Source organism: Lytechinus pictus, chromosome 8, assembly GCF_037042905.1.
Source record: "Lytechinus pictus isolate F3 Inbred chromosome 8, Lp3.0, whole genome shotgun sequence".
NCBI lineage: Eukaryota > Metazoa > Echinodermata > Echinoidea > Temnopleuroida > Toxopneustidae > Lytechinus > Lytechinus pictus.
Window position 1 is genome coordinate 11,928,201 of NC_087252.1, and position 21,451 is coordinate 11,949,651.

The 21,451-nt window shown below is 36.5% G+C and overlaps 2 protein-coding genes across 2 annotated transcripts; both read right to left on the bottom strand.

Annotated features, from left to right (window-relative positions):
* Positions 1-257: 257 nt before the first annotated feature.
* On the bottom strand, positions 258-5,025 carry LOC135154865 (kin of IRRE-like protein 3). Its single transcript, XM_064103088.1, has 4 exons — positions 4,680-5,025; positions 3,429-3,761; positions 2,697-3,038; positions 258-1,671 (listed from the first exon to the last, which is right to left on the bottom strand). The coding sequence occupies exons 1-4, from the start codon at positions 5,014-5,016 to the stop codon at positions 1,337-1,339; spliced, it is 1,347 nt and encodes a 448-aa protein (XP_063959158.1). The 5' UTR covers positions 5,017-5,025; the 3' UTR covers positions 258-1,336.
* Positions 5,026-7,528: 2,503 nt separating this feature from the next.
* LOC129267196 (hemicentin-2-like) lies at positions 7,529-20,624 on the bottom strand. Its single transcript, XM_064103089.1, has 9 exons — positions 20,535-20,624; positions 16,841-16,935; positions 15,999-16,346; positions 13,855-14,132; positions 12,564-12,885; positions 11,860-12,186; positions 10,652-10,990; positions 9,969-10,277; positions 7,529-9,498 (listed from the first exon to the last, which is right to left on the bottom strand). The coding sequence occupies exons 2-9, from the start codon at positions 16,893-16,895 to the stop codon at positions 9,314-9,316; spliced, it is 2,163 nt and encodes a 720-aa protein (XP_063959159.1). The 5' UTR covers positions 16,896-16,935; positions 20,535-20,624; the 3' UTR covers positions 7,529-9,313.
* Positions 20,625-21,451: the final 827 nt, after the last annotated feature.

Below are 21,451 nucleotides of genomic sequence, written 5' to 3' on the forward strand. Positions count from 1 at the left end.
TGCCCTATACAGTATATCGAATCTAAACAGTGTCTTGACATTTTGTTATTTGATTAAATTTGAAAATACCGGTTACCGGTAAGACGTGAAATATTAGAACCTTAGTATGTATTGTTACTTCTATTAACATATTCCCATGCAATCGCGTTATAGTACTTGAGTCATTCATATCAATTCTACTCATTCACGATATCATACTTAACATGAGGTATAAACAGGTTTGATTTTAATATTCTTTTTGTTTTTACATTTTTGTTAATACGTCAATCCAGCAATATGAGAAACAATAAACATTATATAAAACCACATAGATATACAGGCCACGGTTCAACTAAATAGACACAATTTTATTGTGAATACCGATTTGTTGATACTTTGTACATACTTGGCATTTAATCTACTACATATAATAATATGCATGAGATATAGATGATGAATACTTTATCGGAGTGTCATATTCCCTATTTATGTGTGACTGGACTACTGGGGGTAAACATAAAAGGGCAAGAAGTCCAATGTTTGATTTGAAAGATATTGACAAAAAATTATCAGCATGAACTTTGAAACAAAAATTAATGTATTGGAAATACATGCTTAGACTCCAAAATATTAATAGTGATATGATTAAAAAGTTCAAAATTATGTTTAATTTTGTCTACCTACGTGAAATAGAAAATGATAAACCCTTCGAATATCTAAGTGTCAGGTATTTAAATTTTCTGACCCACAGCTAAAAATTATCTCTTCACAAATCTATTTAGGTCATTAGAGTAGAGTAGCAGTAGTATTTATTCGGGTTTTCCAGTCGTGAGTCTTGACACGAAATTTAAACACTACGAAATAGTAAAAGAATCCTCGAAAAAAAAATTGAGTTTTGGACTTTTCGAATAACTTTCCTAACCCACCCCTTCAATATGATAGTAATGATTCCTCAGTAACAATGACGATTATTTTTACTACATTAAATGTTTAAACATTTGCATGATTATTAAGCGCATGGCTGGATGCAGCAGCGGGGGGGGGGGTGTTCCCAAGAAAATTTGACAACTTACACTTTCTAAATATTTCAGAAAGTTCACCAAATTTGGCATGAAATCCTTCGATTCATCTTTAAAATTATGCAAAGACGTTTTCAGTACACCCTAGGTCCCCTTGCTTTCGATTTTTTTCCTTCGGAAATTGTTATGCATCTTGTCCCCTTCCGCTGGAATGACATTATTGTGCTTCAATTATCGCAATGATGCTTTGTCTATTGGAACGGTTGTAATTCATTTGGATTTTGATCTTGAATTTTATTTCCATTCTCAATTTTTGGAATAGCTGACTAATCTGCTGACTATTTCAAATATATTACTGCCACCGGCCTTTTAATCTGACAAGATATAATCAGAACTCCTGTGTTATTTGCAAACCGGGAACAGGATGAGGTAGGTTGAGCTGCTTGGCAGAGAAGACGTTTGCCGTGATCAAACCTATTTGGCAAGAAGATTAGAGTGCTTTCAGCATCATATCGATCAGCGCCATTGACTGATATATTGAGAGATGATTGACCTGTGACATTCCTTGATCCGATATACCAATGGATAAGATGACTAGGGTATCCATTGAAAGCTCTGCAGGTAAAATTGAGCATATCATCCGGGACAGTCATTACAACTTCGTCTGGTATCCCTATACAGATATAAAAACAAACTTTCAGATGAAGACAAATGCATGGTGTTAAACTACGCAGTACCTTGGTGTATATTGGGGAATCAAATAACTTAAGGGTTAAATTCGTTTTACAAAAGTACAGAGGTAAAGCCCCAGTCACATAGAGACACGGATCATCAAGGATCAACACGGCAATGGAAGCATGATCCGGGATGGTCCGGATAGTTTTGCCCCGTCGACAATCGTTAATGACTGTACACAAGGCAACTACACGGCATCTTCACACGGATCTACACGGACTATTCCGGCAGAGCACGTCGTCTACAAAGATCATCCGGGCGTCAACACGGCAGCTACACGGACCAACACGTCAGCTACACACACCAACGCTGCGGCTATACTAACCAGCAAGGCATACAAAGTCTGCTATAGAAATGAACTGATTTTTATTTACTTCATTCTTTATGTCATCCTTGTAGCGTAACAGTTCGTAAGTGCTTGAAATCTAAATAAAAACAAAGTTTCATTTTGAATACTAATCTTCAATGAATTAATGATGTTTATGCCCACTGTTTAAACAACTACTGTAAAGTACATAAAGTAAATAGCGTTGTATAAAATTGATGTTAAGAGGTCATGAACTCCCAAGGATATTCGAGACAGCAACAGGGATCTACACGGCAGCCACACGGCAGCTTCACGGACCGTCCCGGATCGCTTTGTCAACACGGCACTACATGGATGATGCCACTTTTTGACAGCCAAAAACTGCCGCGTTGACCTCTCAGGCGTTCAAGGACGAACACGGACCTACACGGAATGCCCAAGGCGCCAACACGGATCTTTCCCCGGCCCACCCCGGGACAGATCTGGAAGATACGGATGCTGAATGTGACTGGGGCTTAACAGCCTTGAAATTGTTTCCAGGTTCTGTAAATTACACTCCATGAATTAACATTGTATGATACTCTTTTTCTTCCATCGGCTTTGCCATAGCCAATATTGATTCTTGGTTCTAAAATCATTAACGAATGACAACTCACCGTACACAATTAGTCTAACTGTCAGTATTTTACCAAAGAAGCCGTCCTCCATATACGAGGAACATAAAATGTGCATTCCATGGTTCGTGGCATCTGGCCTAATGGTAATGGTACTTTCAGTGTCAAACAAAGTGTCGTCTAAAATACTCCTAGTGCTTGAGACATTTGCATGGATCCGAGTCCTGTCAGAGTCACCAAATAACCCAAACGATAGCTCAGTTGCTGGGAATGACCCAATACTTTTACAAGTGATTGAAGTCGGTGAATCTCCTTGAACGTATAGGACTGTTGATTGTGACTGGTTACCTCCAGTTAGAAAGAGCAGCACACTGGTTGGCAGAACTGTAAATAGGCAAAATAGAAAATAAGCATAAGGGAAAGAGGGGTATATGAGGAAGTAAGTCTTGTGTTTGTTGCAGACATGACCTTTTCTGGAAAGCAGTTTTGTAACTTAACTCTGTGTAAATCAACAGGAAACTATATATTTATCAGTGAATAAAGTGGAATGTATTCAGTGTCATTGAAGTGCTAAATAACGCATAGAAACAACTGATTTGCAATATGTAGATGTGCAAGTAAATTGAACTTAAATCGACATACACTTTCAGCATATTTGTCCAATATTTAGGCTATTTGGGATTGACCGATTTTTACAAAGAATTGCAACTACTAAAAGTCTCTGAATGGGAACATATCGTATATGTATGGAAATTTTCCATGAAAAATACATACCATGAACATTTAGACTAACTAAGCATCTAATATTCTTTTGTAGTTCTGGGTGTGATGCGATGCAGCTAAGAATCTTTCCGTGGTGATCTCTGGTGGGTGTGATTGTCAAAGTTTTCCTGGAGATGTAAGATCCGTCTTGAATAACATCAGATTGATCCTGATGAACAACGGTCACACCTTCTGGTATTAGCCATTGCAGCACTGCAGGAGGCCTTGCCCTATTTGCTTCACAGGTGATAATATACGGATCTCCAGCAGTTATACTTATGTTAGCGTAGTTCAAGTATTGCCAGCCCGACTGGGCATCAGACACAAAGACTCTTGTTGGTGGAACTGGAGGAAAAGAAGACATTTAATTCAGGATTAAAATCCAAGTGGAACAGTTCTTCTAACTTTCCGATCCTTATGCTTGAGTTATTGATACAATTGAATGATTTTCTTGCAATCTTTATAACATTTACAGCATGGTACAAAGTATAGTTAGGTAACGAATTTTTTTCTAACGCTAGGGAAATCTAGCAGTTCAACGCCTAGAGCCCTAAAAATATCTTCAGTAGATTGTGGATAACTGATCCATGTACTGCACTGCACTGGCGCTATTAATTGGCAGCAGTAAAGCTACAAGAATGTCCACTTGACTGCCTTTTATCACAAACTGTGTTTACTTTTGAAAAAATAAAAATCAGTGGACCTGTAAAAACACTGCACTATTTGATTTCTATCTTCTCTTTTATTTTCCATGTCCATACTTAACAAAAAAGTATTTTTCCACAGACAGGAATAATTTATTTAGACAGAGTGAGGTTTACTTCTATGTTAAAATAGTGGAGTGTCTTGTTACTTAACTTATGGCGAATCTGATAATTTTCAAAAATAAACCTACTGCTCAAAAGGGATGTATAATCAGCGATAAACATAAAGTCATATCTTCATTTACCTCTTATAACTCGCAGAGAGGAAGCAGGGCCATTGTATGATATGACATTTATGTCATGTGCATCACAATATTTTCTGTTGTTACTTTGTCAGAATGGTATACACACAAACGAAAATAAATGGAACTGTTTTTTTTTTATTCCATAAAGAAAATACAAGCATTATTTGCTGTCTGACAATTGACTGTAGTTATAATTGTTAATGTTAAGATGATGCATGCATTTCACGTTGTATTTTATGTACTTTCGTTTGTCTTATCCCAATCAAATTTAATTGAATGTCGCCCATATCTGTCCAGCCTTCCTTATTACTTACCTGGGCTTAGTACTTCCAACTGTTCATACGCCGACCTTAATCCACTTTTGTTTAGAAAAGCGCATGTGTATCTCCCATTGTCACCAGTGGTCAAATTGATTATTGTAAGGGATGTGCTGCGGTCATCTCCCAATAACTTGTACTTTGTAGGATTAGAATTATTAGGTGTACATTCACTCGCAGTTGTGCACGATTCAGACGCAATTGGTGTTTCTTCGTGTTTCCACTTGACAGTGCGAAGATGCGAAGGAGGTGAATAGGTGCACTTCATCGTAAAATCTTGTCCTATGACGGGTAGGGACTGCCTTGGTTGAAAAGATATCGTGGCGATAGACATGGTAGCGGGGGAGCCTGCAAATGAATTGGGTGGGAATATTGTCAGTTAGTGGTAATGATATACGTATTTCTAATTCATATCACTTCTCAAGAAGGGCATCCATTTTAGACTATCATGAGGTGCAAAGTTGCACCCTTCATGATATCTAACCCAAACGGGTGCAAAAATTGCACTCTTTCGAGTTTTGCTGCAGATAGATTTAATCATTTATTTTAGGCTTTTATACATAGCAACCAATCCGATTAATAATGAACAGTTTAGAAACTGGTATACGATTGGGCACTTTTCATTAAATCATATATATATTATTATATTGATCATATGTGTGTTCATCGCAATTTTTGTTTTTGCACCCTTTGTGAACCTGATAAACATATAACGGATTTAATGCGTCATCCATACATGCCTAAGCCCATAAAGCGCACACTGAGACGAATTTAGACACCGCAATTAAGAATGAAAGAAAGCATTTTTATGATGAGATAACTACTTACAGACATTTTTAATGTAGTGGGCAATAACCTTCCTTCATATTATCTTACAGTGTAACGGATGAAGTCTACGTGTAATATAGACTGTTGTCTTCATACATGTGGCCTGCTTACTAAAAAGGGAATTGGTGCGAGCCGGTATATAGATTCAGTGTTATCATTGATAGTAAATTCGACTTACCTTCACCGATGAATAAAATACCAAGTAAGCACCAAATAGAGCACGCCATTTTAGACCAATCCAATAAACCTGGTCATAAAGAAACTTTTAATATTAAAATATAAGAGCGTTGTAGTAGGTGAGACAAGTTTCGTTTCTAGAAGACATCCTCAATGTGTCCCCAAATCATTGAACGAATATGATGCTACCACATTTCAAAGTACGAATAATTGTCTTTAGTTGTCAATGATCGAAAATGAAAGTACAATGTTATGTATGTGAATAATATTAAGTATATAATAGCATTTCAGTGATCTGGCAAGAGAGTGTGCTCTTTCTCCTATCCGATTTGAGGTTGAGACTTGATTTACCTACATGTACGAATAGCAAACAATGGACTGGGATAGCTTCCAGGTGACTGTCATGACACATACTCTTCGGATTGGGCTCCAACACAAAATCAATCCCAGAAAACATACTGAACCTCAACGCATTTTGTGTGTTTAGAATTTATATTGATCCCAATCAACACCGTTAACTCTTTCATTAATTTTTTTTTCTCTCTCTCTCTTTAGCATTTTATCTTTCTTTTTTATTTTACCCAATTTTTTGTTTTAACTGTTTTTATGCTCAAGTTATCATAAAAAAAAAATTATATTGGGTGTGGGTGTGTGTGTGAAAATAAAATGAAATGAAACATTCTACTGTGGCCAATCGGGACTAAATACTACCAAAAAAAAACCTGAGTTGCAACCAATCTGACAAGTTGAGAATTACGGTAATACTAATCGCCCCGCCCCCCCCCCCCGCCCAAACTTCCATATGACTAATAACACTGTCTGTCTATTAACTTAAGACCTTATGCATTGACTCCATTGGTCGTCGCCATCTTAGAGGCTGATGCTGCGTTTGCCTTCCATGCGTTGATATTCTACAGCTGTTCCATCTCTGACAACTCCGTTTACGTGTATTCATATATTCTCTGAGGGTAGGCGCTATGAGATTGTGATGTCAAATGCATAAGGTCTATTATAACGATGCGACATAATCACCAATCCACCCCTACAGCCTAATGTACAACGACAACTATCGTAAGCTGGCTTGTGTGAAATCAAAATTTACTTGTGTGATACATGATTATATGCCGAATACATTCATAGGGATCCGCTTCCAATGTCCAATAATGTCAATGTCTTTAACATCTAATTGATTAAATATAAGTTTAAATGGATAATCCAGTCGTCAATAAAATGCAACAAAGGGCTTGTTTGGAAGTTTCCTTAATTTTATCACTAAGCACTTTCCTAAGTTTCCCCCAAATTCCTTCACAGTCATCAAAGTTGGTTTGTATCCAACTCTTATAAAATACCAGCGCTGTTTGTTTTGTTTATTAATGAATGGTCGGATTCTTTTGAGTAGGCACAGATTTTTAGTGATGTCTTGTTTGAGTTTTTCTTTTTGTCAACGTATAGTCATAATCTGTAGGTATTTAATTGGAGTTACTATATTTATTACATTGAGACTGTAAAAACATTGGGTGCTTCTATCTTTTCAATCTGATGCCTATTTCGAACCAACAAAAACTAGCATTTATCTACAATCAACGTCAATATATTGTTTGCTATTCATTTGTCAGCTGCAGAAAGATCATCATCAAGATTGTTCACAAGTGTGTTCGCATTATTATTTTCTATGTATATTTTGAAAACCGTACTTAACGTTCTGTTATATGTTTTGACACATTATCGCGCAATCGCTTCATAGTATTGAGTCAAATGAACCCAGCCCATATACCACATCATACTAAAAATTATGGAACAGGTTTGATTTCAATATTATTTATTTTTATTTAACTTTTTTTCTAATATATCAATCGAGCTTTGTGAGAAAGAAACATCGTGACATCACACCAATTATACATTTACAAAGTATACATAGGCTACTGTTGAAATAAAGAGCCAATAATATTGTATAGTAAACACTGACAAGTACTTGGTACAGACCTGGTACATAAGGTTCCGTGCAAAGATGGTGAATAATAATCATGAAAGTATTATACTTCCAATCATTTTATTTATTGCAATGCTATGGGTACTCAGAAAACAGCAGAATGTGACACGTTTGATTTGAAAGACATTCAAAGATTGTATCACAATGTATGGATTTGACTTGTATTGTTGTTAGTAAATTTGATGCAACCTTGAAATATGTTATTTTCTTGTAAAAAGGCGATTCGAACGTAACACTTGTCACTATCTGCAAACCCACCTCCTTCATGTGCATAGTAATGCAGTGTAATAGGCACTGTCTGTGTAGGCATAAGGCAAATGACGAGGAAGACGGAGAATAAACATCAACTAGAAGGGATGTATTAAAAAAAAAAAACGAAAATAGTAAAATTACAAATAAAAAACAGCAAGTCACTTTCGATGGTTGACACTGAGCACTCATCTAAAAGATCGCGCACAGTGCGGACCATATCAAAAGGCCCAGTCACAAGCCTTGCGTAAGACTCGCGGGTAACTATTTTTGCTACCCGCAGGTCACACGCGTTGAGAGTATTTCCCGCGCAGCTCACACTCAGAAGCGCACACATGTCTGATTTGCACGCAGAAAAGTTTTGAACATGCTCAAAACATTTTGCGGGTGAGCTGCGGGCAATCACCCGCAAGGCTTGCACGGAAGTTGCTGCATGAAACGATGTGACAGACCCTTAAATAAACATCGCGGACATTGTATTTCCACCCACACATTTAGTAATGTGCATTATTTGTATTGTATTGTTGCCCAGAGCATCAAACATTTACATATCTTCATTTCACTGATAGGATCAAAATCTTTCAAGAAAAGATTGAAACAAAGTAAAAAAAAGTCAAGAACACTGATTCGCTTATTTCATATCTACCGTAGATCAGCTGTGTATGCAGACTGCGTTCAAGAGAGTAACATACTGCACTACATGTTCAGAAATAAGTGATGTCTGTTTAGAGGCCATTAGCTCATTATTCGAAAAAATATATATATTCATCTTCTTTTTGAATGATGTGGAAGACACTTCTTCAATACTTTTAAAAACCTGTATTGCACCTTACCTTCACCTAGTTAAAAAAAAATATGGCAAGTTTAGACGACAAATTGTTTTAAGTTTTAAGGATTAGAAGCTTGACGTTGAGTGATATTTTGAAAATAATGTTTTGTGCTCTTTCGTAATAACATGGTAAATCAACAAGCAAATAATGTGACGTTTGGCAGTAATCCGCATATACTCACAATACGCTCCGACTGACGATTTGTTTATCTTAATTACATTGCTTCATCCTTTTGTAAAACATCTTCATTATAATAATAGGAACGGGCCTTCATGTTATTTCTGTGAACAGTGATGTCATCAATTTTAATCATGCACTATATATATAAATATATATCAATACAACTATTTATAGTTTTGTCGTATTCATGATCCTGACAATTATTTTTAGAATAATTGGTATTTAATAGATACATTTTAACATGATGTCACAAAATACAGATTGAACTATTTTCACATAAAACTGTTTCTCTTGTTTGTAGATAGATTTACTTCATTCCAGAAAAAAAAAAAGGATTTTTCCAACGATCCACAAGGATCTTCCAACAGTTTTACAATTTAACAGTGCATTCGAATCCTGTATTGGATCTGATGAAGGGCGCTGTTCTTGAGTTCAGTACCATTCGAGAACCACGTTATTGCGGCTTTTGGTCTACTATCTGATCTACATGTGAGAATGGCATCAACGCTGTCTTGAATATTAAATACCCGACGAATAGAGTAGTCCACAATGACAGGAGGATCTACAAATTAAAGAAAATAAATGCAATTGGTTTGATAAAAGATCGTGGGGTCATCATATGCAGTCAAAGACGATATTTTGAAATAATCTTTCGGATACCACTTTTATAGGAATATACATTTTCCAAATTCTACGGCTATAATTAAGATGCATGAATAAAGACGACAACATTATCAATGCCATCCTTTTTACACGAGGCAGTTATGCTTGTCCTTACATTCAATAGGGGTTTAGATTATTAGCTTTAAATAATTGACAAGTCTTGATATTTTATTAGGCCTAATTGGAATTGGATGTATAAGTGATGTAACATTCCTGATTATACGAAATGAAAACGAGGCAAGAACCTAATGTACTCATTGCCCCGCCCCCATCCCAGAATATAATGCAAACGCGAATAATGAAAATAACAATTACAAGTTCAAAAACAATTCTAAAATGAGTTGGTCAAGTTTTACGAATGAAACTTACAAAGAACATGAAGAACTGTATTAACACTCTGAGGCTTCATAGATGCATCGTTCGGTTGAGAAACCTGACAAACTATAGGTTTCCCATGATCATCCTTCATCGGGGCGAGTGTGAGAACACTTCTAGCATCAAATCGATTATAAGTATTCAAGGTGGACTGTCTTTTAGAGGTGCTGGTGACGTTCTTTCTTCCAAGATACCACCGGAAGGTTGGTTCTGGGTAACCATTGTTTGCTGTACAAGTTACATTAGATGACACACCATCCTGTAAGCTTTGTGTTCCATCGAGTATAGGAGGATCAGGTGGTCCTGGGGAAATTGTTAGTATCAAATACGTTCGGCAAGAACTGTGCATAATTCTTTATCTCATTTTTTTGTAAAGAAAGATAAAAGTAATAAGAAATCGAGAGCAAATTATGAAATGAAATTTGATTAAATTACTTTAGATTATGATCGAAAGAAATCCGGAACGCTTAGCAATGCTTGCAGTATAATTTCTATTTTCCCAAAAATAACAATTATTATCTGAATAGAAAGCCATGCGTCCATGTTGGAGATGTATCAAAACGCCTTGCAAATGCTACCCAATTATAAAAAATGATACTGTCACAGGCTCTCCGATAAGTGTTGACTAATAATGTGCACTAAATCTGTGCATTGCTTAAGACAATACCGATACCTACCGTTGACCAGGACCATTAATTCTGTATGACGTTGGTTAATACCAGCAGTGGCCACACACCGAAGATAATGATGGTGGTGACTCCTCTTTGGATTCAGCTGAAGCGAAGACTCTGTGTCGCGTAAGTTTTGGTCATCCTGGTTTGGTCTAGTCGTAGAGGCCGTCCTTCCGGGATCTCCATCTAATCCAACATACCATGATATTACTGCTGTCGGCCGAGATCCTAGACTTGTGCAGATGAATGATGTCACTGTGTCTTCAGGGATAGTCACGCTTCTTGTTCCAGCCTTGGAGATCGTAATTTCATTAGATGTTGTAAGCAGTAGATCAGTAGGGGAAACTATAAATGGCACAAGAAAGGAAAATAGTTTTAACCCACTTGAAATCGCACACCGTAGGACTAAATTTCATTACTTTGTTTTCCCCTGAAATTTAGGGATGCATATGGAAAACGTTAATCTCTCTGTTTTTCTTGTTCATTTGTTTTACTTATATAATTCCTTTAGATTCATACAATGTCTGTGTTGCCGTGTTCTACCACTATTTTCGTTGAATGCTATTTGTATGTATTTTTAAAATAGTGTGGAATGGTAAGACAGCCATATACAACATGGACATTTTACGTTATGCTATGCTTCAAGATTTAGGCTTGTGGTAATACAGGGATACAAAGGAAAGGTGCAATTTCTACTTCTGGCAAAATAAATGTTTTACATTTTAGTTTGGCTGTACGAAGAGTGAAGTTGAGTGAAATACTATCGTACATTTCTAACATAAAGGCAGTCATCTGTCAATTGAAATGGATAATTTTTTTATGTAGTTAAACAATCTGGATGTTCTGTTTATATCCACAATGTCAACACATAGTATTATCAAACGCAAAAGTGGATAGTGTGTGTGTGCGAGTGAGAGAGAGAGAGTGTGTATGTGGAGGTGTCGTGGCTGAGTGGTCTAAGGCGCCTGGCTGTACATCAAAAAAGTCCGGGGTTCAATCCACGGCCGCGGCAGCTATGTCCATGAGCAAGGCATTTAATCTACAACGTTCTTTTCTGCTTTCAAATAAATGGAAATGCTATATGCATTAATGGTAACTAGGTGTGAACTTGTTAAAAAAAAAAAAAAAAAAAAGATGTGTGTGTGTGTAAGGGTGTGTGTGTGTGTGTGCGTGTGTGGACCAAGAGAAAGCCCTTTGATGGTAATTGTACTCACCCTGCACTTTTACATAAACAGTTGAACTTAAATTGCGATCAAGCTCTCGATGTAAAGCAACACAAGTTAAAACCTTTCCATCATCGTGTCTTGACGGAGTTATAAAGATACCTCTTCGAGAAGTAAAGGCATCACCCTCAACAGTGTTGAATTGATCCCCGAGACCAATATTTACTCCTCCAGGATTTCGCCACTCCAGTTCTGGAAGTGGTCTAGCACCTTGGACTGTACATGTTAGGTTGCAGGTTTGGCCAAGGGTAAGGGTAACTGATTCTCCATCAGTGTAGTCAGAGCGGTTGTCTGTAATTGACACCGAACTTGCTGCGACTGAATGTTAAAGAGAATATTCATGGAAATGTTAATCTAGATGTACAAATTCGTGTTCATTACCAAATAAAGTGTCACTTAATCAGAATTTTCGTTTAAAAATATTTTTTCTTTAAATTATTTTCAGTCGTGTTTCAAACTCTACATGCAATAATATGCAAGACTCAAAGCGCTTTATAACGATCCCACCTTCGACACCATTGTCGTGATAATTTATTCTAAATATTTCGATGGTTTGGGGAATATTACGTTGTTCTATTTCTTTGCTTTCTTTTGATCTATATATACGGATAGACCTATTATTTCTTTTAAACTAATTTGCATTTTCAAGAAATCGGAAAATCAAATTAATTAAGAATATGTTGCACAATATTTACCTGGTGGCAGTACGTTCAGTTCAATTAAACTTGAAAATGTATCAACATACGTGGCAACGAAGCAACGATATATGCCGCTATCATCTACCCCTAAACGACGTATTGTCAGGTTTCCACTTGAAGAATCAGACATTAGACTGTACTTGGACTCATCTGAAATGTCTTTCTCGTGTGTAGGTTCTATTCCTTCACCTTTATCGCTGGTTGTGATCAGCCTATTGTTATCCACGTGCAGCCAATACAACGTTCGATGTCTGGATGGAGGTGTGAAGGCGCAAACAAGGGTTATATTCTCGCCAATAACCTGGATAATATCTGAGTTCTGCAGAAAGGTAGACACATTCACGCCATATGCTTTAGAAACTGTGAAGATGATGAATACCATTATATGAACGGACAAATTCATTCTGCTTCCCGTATATCGAGTCCAGATGTTTTATTACTGAATGTATCTAAACAATATACCACCTTCTGAGCTATCCCAAGACTTGAAATGAGCAGGAAGAGGTGTTTGCTTTCGATGAACTATAGACTGTCAAGCTATGGATTGACCCTTTTCAGTCACAGTGAAAATGAAAGCAATTAAGCTTCATGCAAAAGACGAATAAATAATTGATTGCTCTTGCATTGATTGAATTTCTATTCCATGATATTGTTTTAAAAGGTGCTCTAATCGGCAAATGCAATAAAGCAAGAATTTTAGGAAGTTGTCATTTGATACAATGACAGCCCTTACATCTATCTTTTAAAAATCATTTTAACTTTCTCGTGTACAATGAATCGATTTTGTACTCGACAACATTAACAAAAATGATAGAAAGAATTTTAAATGATTTTAATTTGAAAGAAACGTATAAATTAACAATTGAAATGCATTAAAAAGCTATTAAAAATGATCAAATCATATATTATTTTAGTTATTAACCGGTTTTAATACATGTTGCCAGGCAACGAAGAGGGTTGAAGTTTTAGTCTGATTTCGGTCTACAAAGGGCCAAGAAGTTTGATTTGGGGTGGCTGAAATTTCAGGTAAAATGGGGAGGATTGTATAGTCACTGTGACAAGTTACAAAAACATAGAGGTAAAAAAAAAAATATTGGGACCAAAGCCAAATACAAATTGTTTTCGAGGGATGTCGAAATAGAGAAAAATACCTGTCAAAATCTGAATAAAGTAGAAATGAGAGTTGCACATTTTTGCTAATTTTTATGACATTCCATTTCACTATTCATTACTAAAGCAGTAGTTATTGATACTTACATGAAATGTTTAAAATTACGCTTGCATTTACTGAGGGTACCAAAGGTGCTGTAGTTTGAACTGCCTGGCAAAGAAGACGTTTCCCATGGTCAAACCTACTTGGTATGAGGATCAGAGTGCTTTCAGCATCATATCGATGAGCGCTGTTGATGGATGTCCTCAGGGTTGATTTGCCTGTGACGTTTCTTGATCCGATGAACCAATGGATGACAGGAACAGGGTATACATTGAAAGCTATGCAGGTTATGTTGGTGTGTATACCGTCTTTGAGATCCTCTGGGATCATCATTTTAACATCTTCCAGTGGACCTTTAGGAAAACAAAGGAAATAGTGAAATACAAGATAGCCAATATTTGACGTAAAAATAAATTTGGTTACCGACGAGCATAACCTTAACAGGTAATGTTAATAATAATGAGAATACAAAACGTACAAACCCTTTAACTCAAATGAAATGCCAACATGACTAGTGAAATTCCCAGCACAAGGTGCTAACATGCCATTAGTTTTGACGATATTGACATGGGGTTATTTGATATGCATATTGAATAAACCCAAACAGGGTTTATTTATTATAAAGAATGCATTCCCAATGCAGGTGCGGAAATCTATCCCAAAAGGTGGGGGAGTAAAATTTGACCAAAAAAAAAAGTTCATCATCCCAAAAGTTGGGTCATCTCGTCCTAAAATACATGTTTTATTTCGATTTTGAATGATGAATTTTTACCATCATAAAAGACCAGAAATAGTAGGGGGACATTTGATATTGTGTCCCCCCTACTATTTTGAGTAGAGAGGCACGTCCTCCATGTCCCTCATTGGATTTCCGCCCATGTCCCAATGCAAGAACATATTTGCCTTGATATCAAATAGATCAGGAGTTCTCAAACTACGGCCCGCGGAGCTTCTTTATCCGGCCCGCTAGACTATGCTGTTTTTTTAATCACTTTTACATGTAAGTCCCAATATGAAATATAGCTCAATATTACATGTATTAAATTGTATATCCATGAAACCGTAATAAAAGTAATGGCAGTCAAATTAATTTGATTTTAAGAAAAAAGTTTAGTGGGGTCTTTTCTGTCTGTTCTACTTTCTTATTAGATGACCAGCGCGGCGCTACATTGAAAAAGGGTAGTTTCACGTCAATTGTTGATAACACGTTGCATTTAAAACACGCACGTGCGCACACATTCCAACACGCGATCAATTTGGTTAAAGGTATTGTTTAACTTTGTGAGCAGCCGATTTAAAAAAATTATCAAACCAAGATGAAACATGTGTACAAGTGCATGTATTAGAACTAATAAACCCTGAAAACAACCATTATTGAGAATGAAAAGCTAAAACTACAAGGCAAACCCCGATTTTGTAAATAGGCGTCTTATAGACGCCTAAATAGTATACATAAGTGTATGGGATGAAATTAAGATGGTGTTTCCGGTCACTTTATATTTCAATTTTTGAAGCACTAAATAATGATTTTCGAACGCAATTTTTTCTGGGCTTCATTTTTGAAACATATGACAGACACAGGTGACAAGTGTGACCTTCTAGCTCAGATTTTTAAAAAGTCAAACCAATGTTAACCAATCACTTTAAAACGTAAACTTCATCGCCGGTTCAGTTCTGCGGATTTTCACCGGGGTACATTAGTCATCATTAATTGTTAGCCAGGTCAAAATGGCATCAAATTCTGCAAAGGAAAGAAAGGTGGATGCTGAAAATTGTGTTTTCCATGAAGAATGGACAGACAAGTATCCATTCATTTTGCCGCAATCGAACACAGGCCATTGTGTTGGCCAATTTACTTTGACTACAAAACATATTGATAGACCTACTACAAAACATTATCTGTCTATTCAATTCTAGGTATGTGTTAAAATTGGCATAGGTACATTTCTTTAAACAAAGTACTTAAATTTTGTTGTCATTACCATTGACTCTCGTTGTATTTTAAATCTTTTTTAAAATTTTGCTTGTGTTCCATATGAAACTGTTATGAATTTGTTTGATTAAATTCTCCCAATGTAAGGGCCAGATGGCACCACACAGCATCTAAGTATCCACTTCACCCTGGCCCTTTCAGGTTTATTTCGAGTCTCATATGGCTCTTCAAAGAAAAATGTTTGAAAACCCCTGAAATAAATGATCCAAGATACATCGTAACTCACCGTACACCATCAATCTGGCTACCGCTTGATCAACAAACTTGCCATCAATATATACGTTGCATTGAATGTACTTTCCATGGTCCTTCTTCCCTGGTAATATTGTGATGGAAGTTTTAGTGTCAACCAAATTATCATGTGAAACGACACTACGAGTCTTTGTGATTTTAAGAATGATAATGTTACCATTATAAAGATACCATTGTAATTCAGTCGCTGGGAATGTTCCAATTGCTTTACACGTGACTGAAGTAGGTGAATCTTCTTCGACGTTTATGCTTCTTGACCGAGTCCCATGAACCTCGTAGCCTTCATCGTGATGAATAAAGAGCATCATACTAGATGGTAGAACTGCAAGATAAAAACAGTGGATCGGAATAATTATCAGGATCACGTAAAATCCGATAAAATGATGCACCCATATAGGGATTTATGTTTGCTTTGCTATAATTGAGATGTCATTAAAATTGCAAAATATATACAGAGTACGGGAGATAAAAAAAAAGTCAAGTGAAGCACTGAGATGGTCACTTGTTTAAGTTTTCTCTTAAATTTTACATATCCAATGTAGTTCTATGAAGAATAGCATGGATATATATCATAGGGCTGCAAGGTTGGATTACTAGTTGAGAGTGAGTTCTGATATACTGATATAACCTAGGGCAATGGTATTATTTAAGGGTCAAAATAAGTGACATGAATCGAACTGCATGCAAAGTAAGCATAATTGTAGAGAGGAAAAAGATCAAAATGGGTGTGTCTCATTCTCATTACCCGGAAAGTTCTCAGCCCTGAATCATCTTTAACAAGATTGTATGCTATATCAATATTTGCTAAAAACTTACCAAACGAAATGGCAAGGCTCAGTAATAGACAAATCTCTTCAAGAATTACCTCCATTGCTCAGCAAAACACAACGAGAGATTGAGAAGAAGGATCACTGCTTTGAAAAATGGCCAATAATTTATTGCACGGGGAAAGAATATTTAGGAGAATTCATAATTTTGATTCAGTTTCAGAACCTCATAAAGACATTAATTTTAAATGAAATGATACGTAAGGTGGTGATTCGGAATAAGAGGGCGCTCTTCAGGCCTGGGGCTTTAATCGTGGTAAAGTGTGATTCGATTATATCTCTGGATCCACCTGTGTGTATTTGGTCTACAGACAATGTTTTATCAAATCACAATTGGTCTAGAATTGAATTGAAGAAGTGTTATATTCGGTTTTATACAACAATAAATCTTCATAATCTATGGTTTGCTTTAACACCCGCCCTTCCCCCTCCCCCAAAAATAATTCTTATCATTATTATAATTCTAATTCTTCTTAATTTCCATAATGAATTCTTGAATATCGCCTTGAACACACTGCAAAGTAAATTTAAGTCCAATTTATTCATCTATTTATCCATATATTACTACAATTCACTAAAAACAATTCATTATTGAATTAAAAAAAAAAAATAATAAATATATATATATATATATATATATATCGCTTTATTATGTGCAGCTTCCATTTTACATGTTTTTTTTTCAGAAAATGCAATAAAAATATTCTTTATTAATGTTTTTTCCCGAGAAATGATTGATATCACGCGGTCATGAAGTGTTTTCCAAAAATGATAAAATGTCTAACTTAATCCTCCCACCCCCCCCCAAAAAAAAAACGACTTTCAACATAAGCACTGACAACGATTTCAAATAATGAACAAAGGTTTAGTGCATAATGATAATAATTGGCTGTAATCTAGCTTTTTATCAATCTACGACTGCTCAAAGCTCTTCACAATTATTATATTACCCGGTCGGTGGATTCATAGCCTTTTAGCAGCCTGTTAGGCAGGATCGATTTTAGACTAGAATTTTCAGGGGGGGGGGTGGGACTTCTGGGGGCTTTAGAAATGTTCGACGTTGGTTTATTCAATACAATGAACATTACCTACTGTGGTTATCCTTATACTGACCAGCAGCTTGCCCCAATCCCCCTGAAAATTCATATCATGCGAGGGAGCGTATAGCGCCGGGGAAAACACACACACACACATAAATTTTTTTTTAGAATGGTTATGACTTTTTCAAGTATAATATGCATCAGGGCCTGATGGTGTTATACATGTAGATGTAGATGAGAGCATTTAACGATAAAGGGGGGGGGGGGGGGTGGTTATCAGAAAATGGGTTTGTGTTGTTCGATGGACATGGGTCGACACTCCTGATCTAAATTCCAAATCTAAAAGCGACATTGGCAGAGGCTTAACAGGGGTCGGTGGACAGGGGGGGGGGGGGGGCAAGAGCCCCCAAAATCCCGGTAATATCATGGTATGAACAGGCATAATAGTGTAATGAGGCGACTTTAAAAAAGAATTGCGAGCAAGCAAACATTTTGACCTTTTTAATACAAAAATCAAATTTTGCGATAGATTTTGACATGATATCCAGAAAATATTAATTTTACTCTTTTGTCTTTAGATTCCTTTTTGTGTGGTCTGTACGCCACTGTGAACAGGATTCTTTGCGGCAGTAACGTGAAGATTAAAAAAGAATAAAAAACGAGGGGCGCAGTATAGCACATGTGCTAGAAGGCTGCTTTATATAAGTCCCGAGCGAGAGAAGCGAGCGAGAAAAATCAGTGTATTATTGTCATTAAATTCAGTAAATAAAATCATATCATACACTTTTCCTTTGCTTTTCTTTCCTCCTATTTTTTCTTTTTTGTAGAATTTTTTGGAGCCATGGCTTAACCCTTCCATACGCAGTGCTGTGCGGTTGGGGTCCGGGGCGGAGCCCCCGGAACTTCTTAATATCAAAGCCATATTAAACCTCGCAGATTTCCGCTATTTTAATCAAATCGCGGGCATATACAGAATATAGCTTTTACACAACACATTCATTCAACCCAGTTGCGTAATGAACCAAATATTTTGAGGGGGCAAAACATAGCAATGTGGGAAAAATTGAAAAAAGACGCCAGCGTGCAAAGTGAGCTGGAAAAAAGAAATTTCCTGTTGGAATTAAATTCTAATTATGTGATAGATTGTTTACATTGTTTTCAGCAAAAAAATTCATTGTTTCCATTCATATCATTATACGTTGTCTCCTACAATTTATTTCATTTCCTCTTGGGTGTGGAACCAAGACCACCCTACCCCCCAACCTAACTGGGCGTTGTGGCGTGCGCCTGTAATCCAAGCTATGCGGGGAAGTTACAAATTGATGCAGAGGTTCGAGCCCTGGTCACGTCTTTCGGATGGTGACGTTAAAGGTCGGTCCCAGACGTAAATAATCATATCTGATTGATACACGTCTGACAAAACTCAAATACACACACACACACACTCGCTCCGCGCGCCTGTATATGCCAGTGATTTAACGTGATTGAATGGGGGCGTTATATAGCCATTTGAAGGTTATAAATGGTCGAAGAGTCCCTACTGCGTGGGGTCTGGGGCAAAGCCCCGGTAGCTTATTTGCATAAAATTTAGCTAGCTTATACATGTAGCACAATATTGTATGCAGTCCATCTTTCTTCCCGCTTTTTAATTTAAATCATCGGCAGCCCGGTCGTGTTATTATTTTCTTTCTTGTTCGTTTTCTTTTTTCCAATTCATCTTTTGTTTAATTACATTCTACCTTCGTTTCCCGTTATTGTTTGCCATTTTGTAATTTTTTTTTTAATTTCCCACCGTGCTATTAGAATTGCTTAACATAGGCCTATTTCGGAATGATTTGTTCTTTCTCAAATGTTCTTCTTTCGTACATTTTCCCTCTTTACTTCCCTTTCCATTAAAAAATGTTTTCTCTTCGTTTTATTTTCTCTTTTCCTTTTCCCTTTCCTTCTTTCCCTTTCCCCTTTCCTCCCCCTTTTCCCTTTTTTTATCCCTCCTTTTTTTCGTTTCCCCGTTTTTCTTTTATTTTCCTGGCGAAATCAGCCAGGGGGCAGTGTGCCCCCCCCCCTGCCCACCGCCTGTTACGCCACCGGACCTTGACATGCTTCAAGGCCATATCTAGTATTGAGGACTCCATGATTTGTTTTTATATTTTGACATAAATGATGAATATATGTCAAAATATATTTAAAAAAAACATCATGGAGTCCTCAAGACTAGGTCATATACTACTATACTTAATGACATGTACATGTAATGCACTAATTATGTACCTAAAATTCACCTTTTTTGTCAAATAACTTTCTTAACTGCAAATATATTAAATACGTCTTTAAAAAGCGTCAGTTTACTTCCTTCATATGTTATAATGGTAATTTGATAACAATGCATTCATCACGTGCCCAAAGGCGCCAAATTCAAGTTGCTTGCCTTTCATACACAACTGCCGCCACGTACAGCTGTACGCTTTTTAATACGTAATGCATGCATGTACACGTATGCGGCGTTTTCATTTGAACAAATTCACTCGGCCTACATAACTTTGACACATTAATTCCTAAACTTAAAAACCATACGTATTTCACCTTGCCACTTGTCTTAAATGATAGCATAACTAATAAACTTTAAGATAAACAAATAATACTCACGTCATTGGGCTCGTCTCACCAAACTAAAGAAATTTAACAACAACTATGGACAAGCGACACGCTTTCCATGACCAGACAAAATAGCAATACGCCCTCAGTCGGTAAATTCAAATCTTATAAAATAAAAATCGATTTACAAGATGAAACAAAAACAGTATCACAACAAATTGAGAAATTACAAGAACTTCATCCTGTGCGCGACACTACTTATAGGGTTAAAATTGATATTAAGAATGAAGTACAGGTTCAGGGTGTCTTTGATGACGAGTGATGTTGAGTTCAGTATACCATTCATGAACCAGGTTACTGAGGCTTACTGGTCTATATACTGTCTGATCTACATGTGAGAACGGCATCAACTGTCGGATATTTAATGCATGACGGATGAGGAGTCAACAATATTATTACGGGAGAGTCTAAAATCGGGAGGAAAAGAAAAATCAGAAGAAAACCGTTTTTTAAGATATGATTTTGCTTATTAGCGCTAAAGAAAAACAAACTTGCTAGAGATGTATAATGCTATTAATTTTTGTTTTCATAGTAATCTTATACAAAAGGGAACATAGTCTTATTCAGCATTATTATTGTGGGGCAGAAATGGGGAAAAGGCAGTCTCCAACTGATAATATTACCAGAACGCTCGGCACATTAACATAGAAAATGCATGGGAAAATACTACAAAAAATTATTATAATTTTCACTTCGATACCAATAGTTTTTTAATGAAAAATATTGGGTTTACTGTGAGATATTCAGAAGGTAAGTGAGGACACCCTTTAAAGTTATTAGGTGTATGCATTGGTATGACCCATGAACATGATGAAGCCGGGGAAATGGATCATGCGCATCTCATGCATTTTCAATGTTGTACATCCACCAATTGGAGATTGTTGCTACTTTTGAATTTGTATACAACC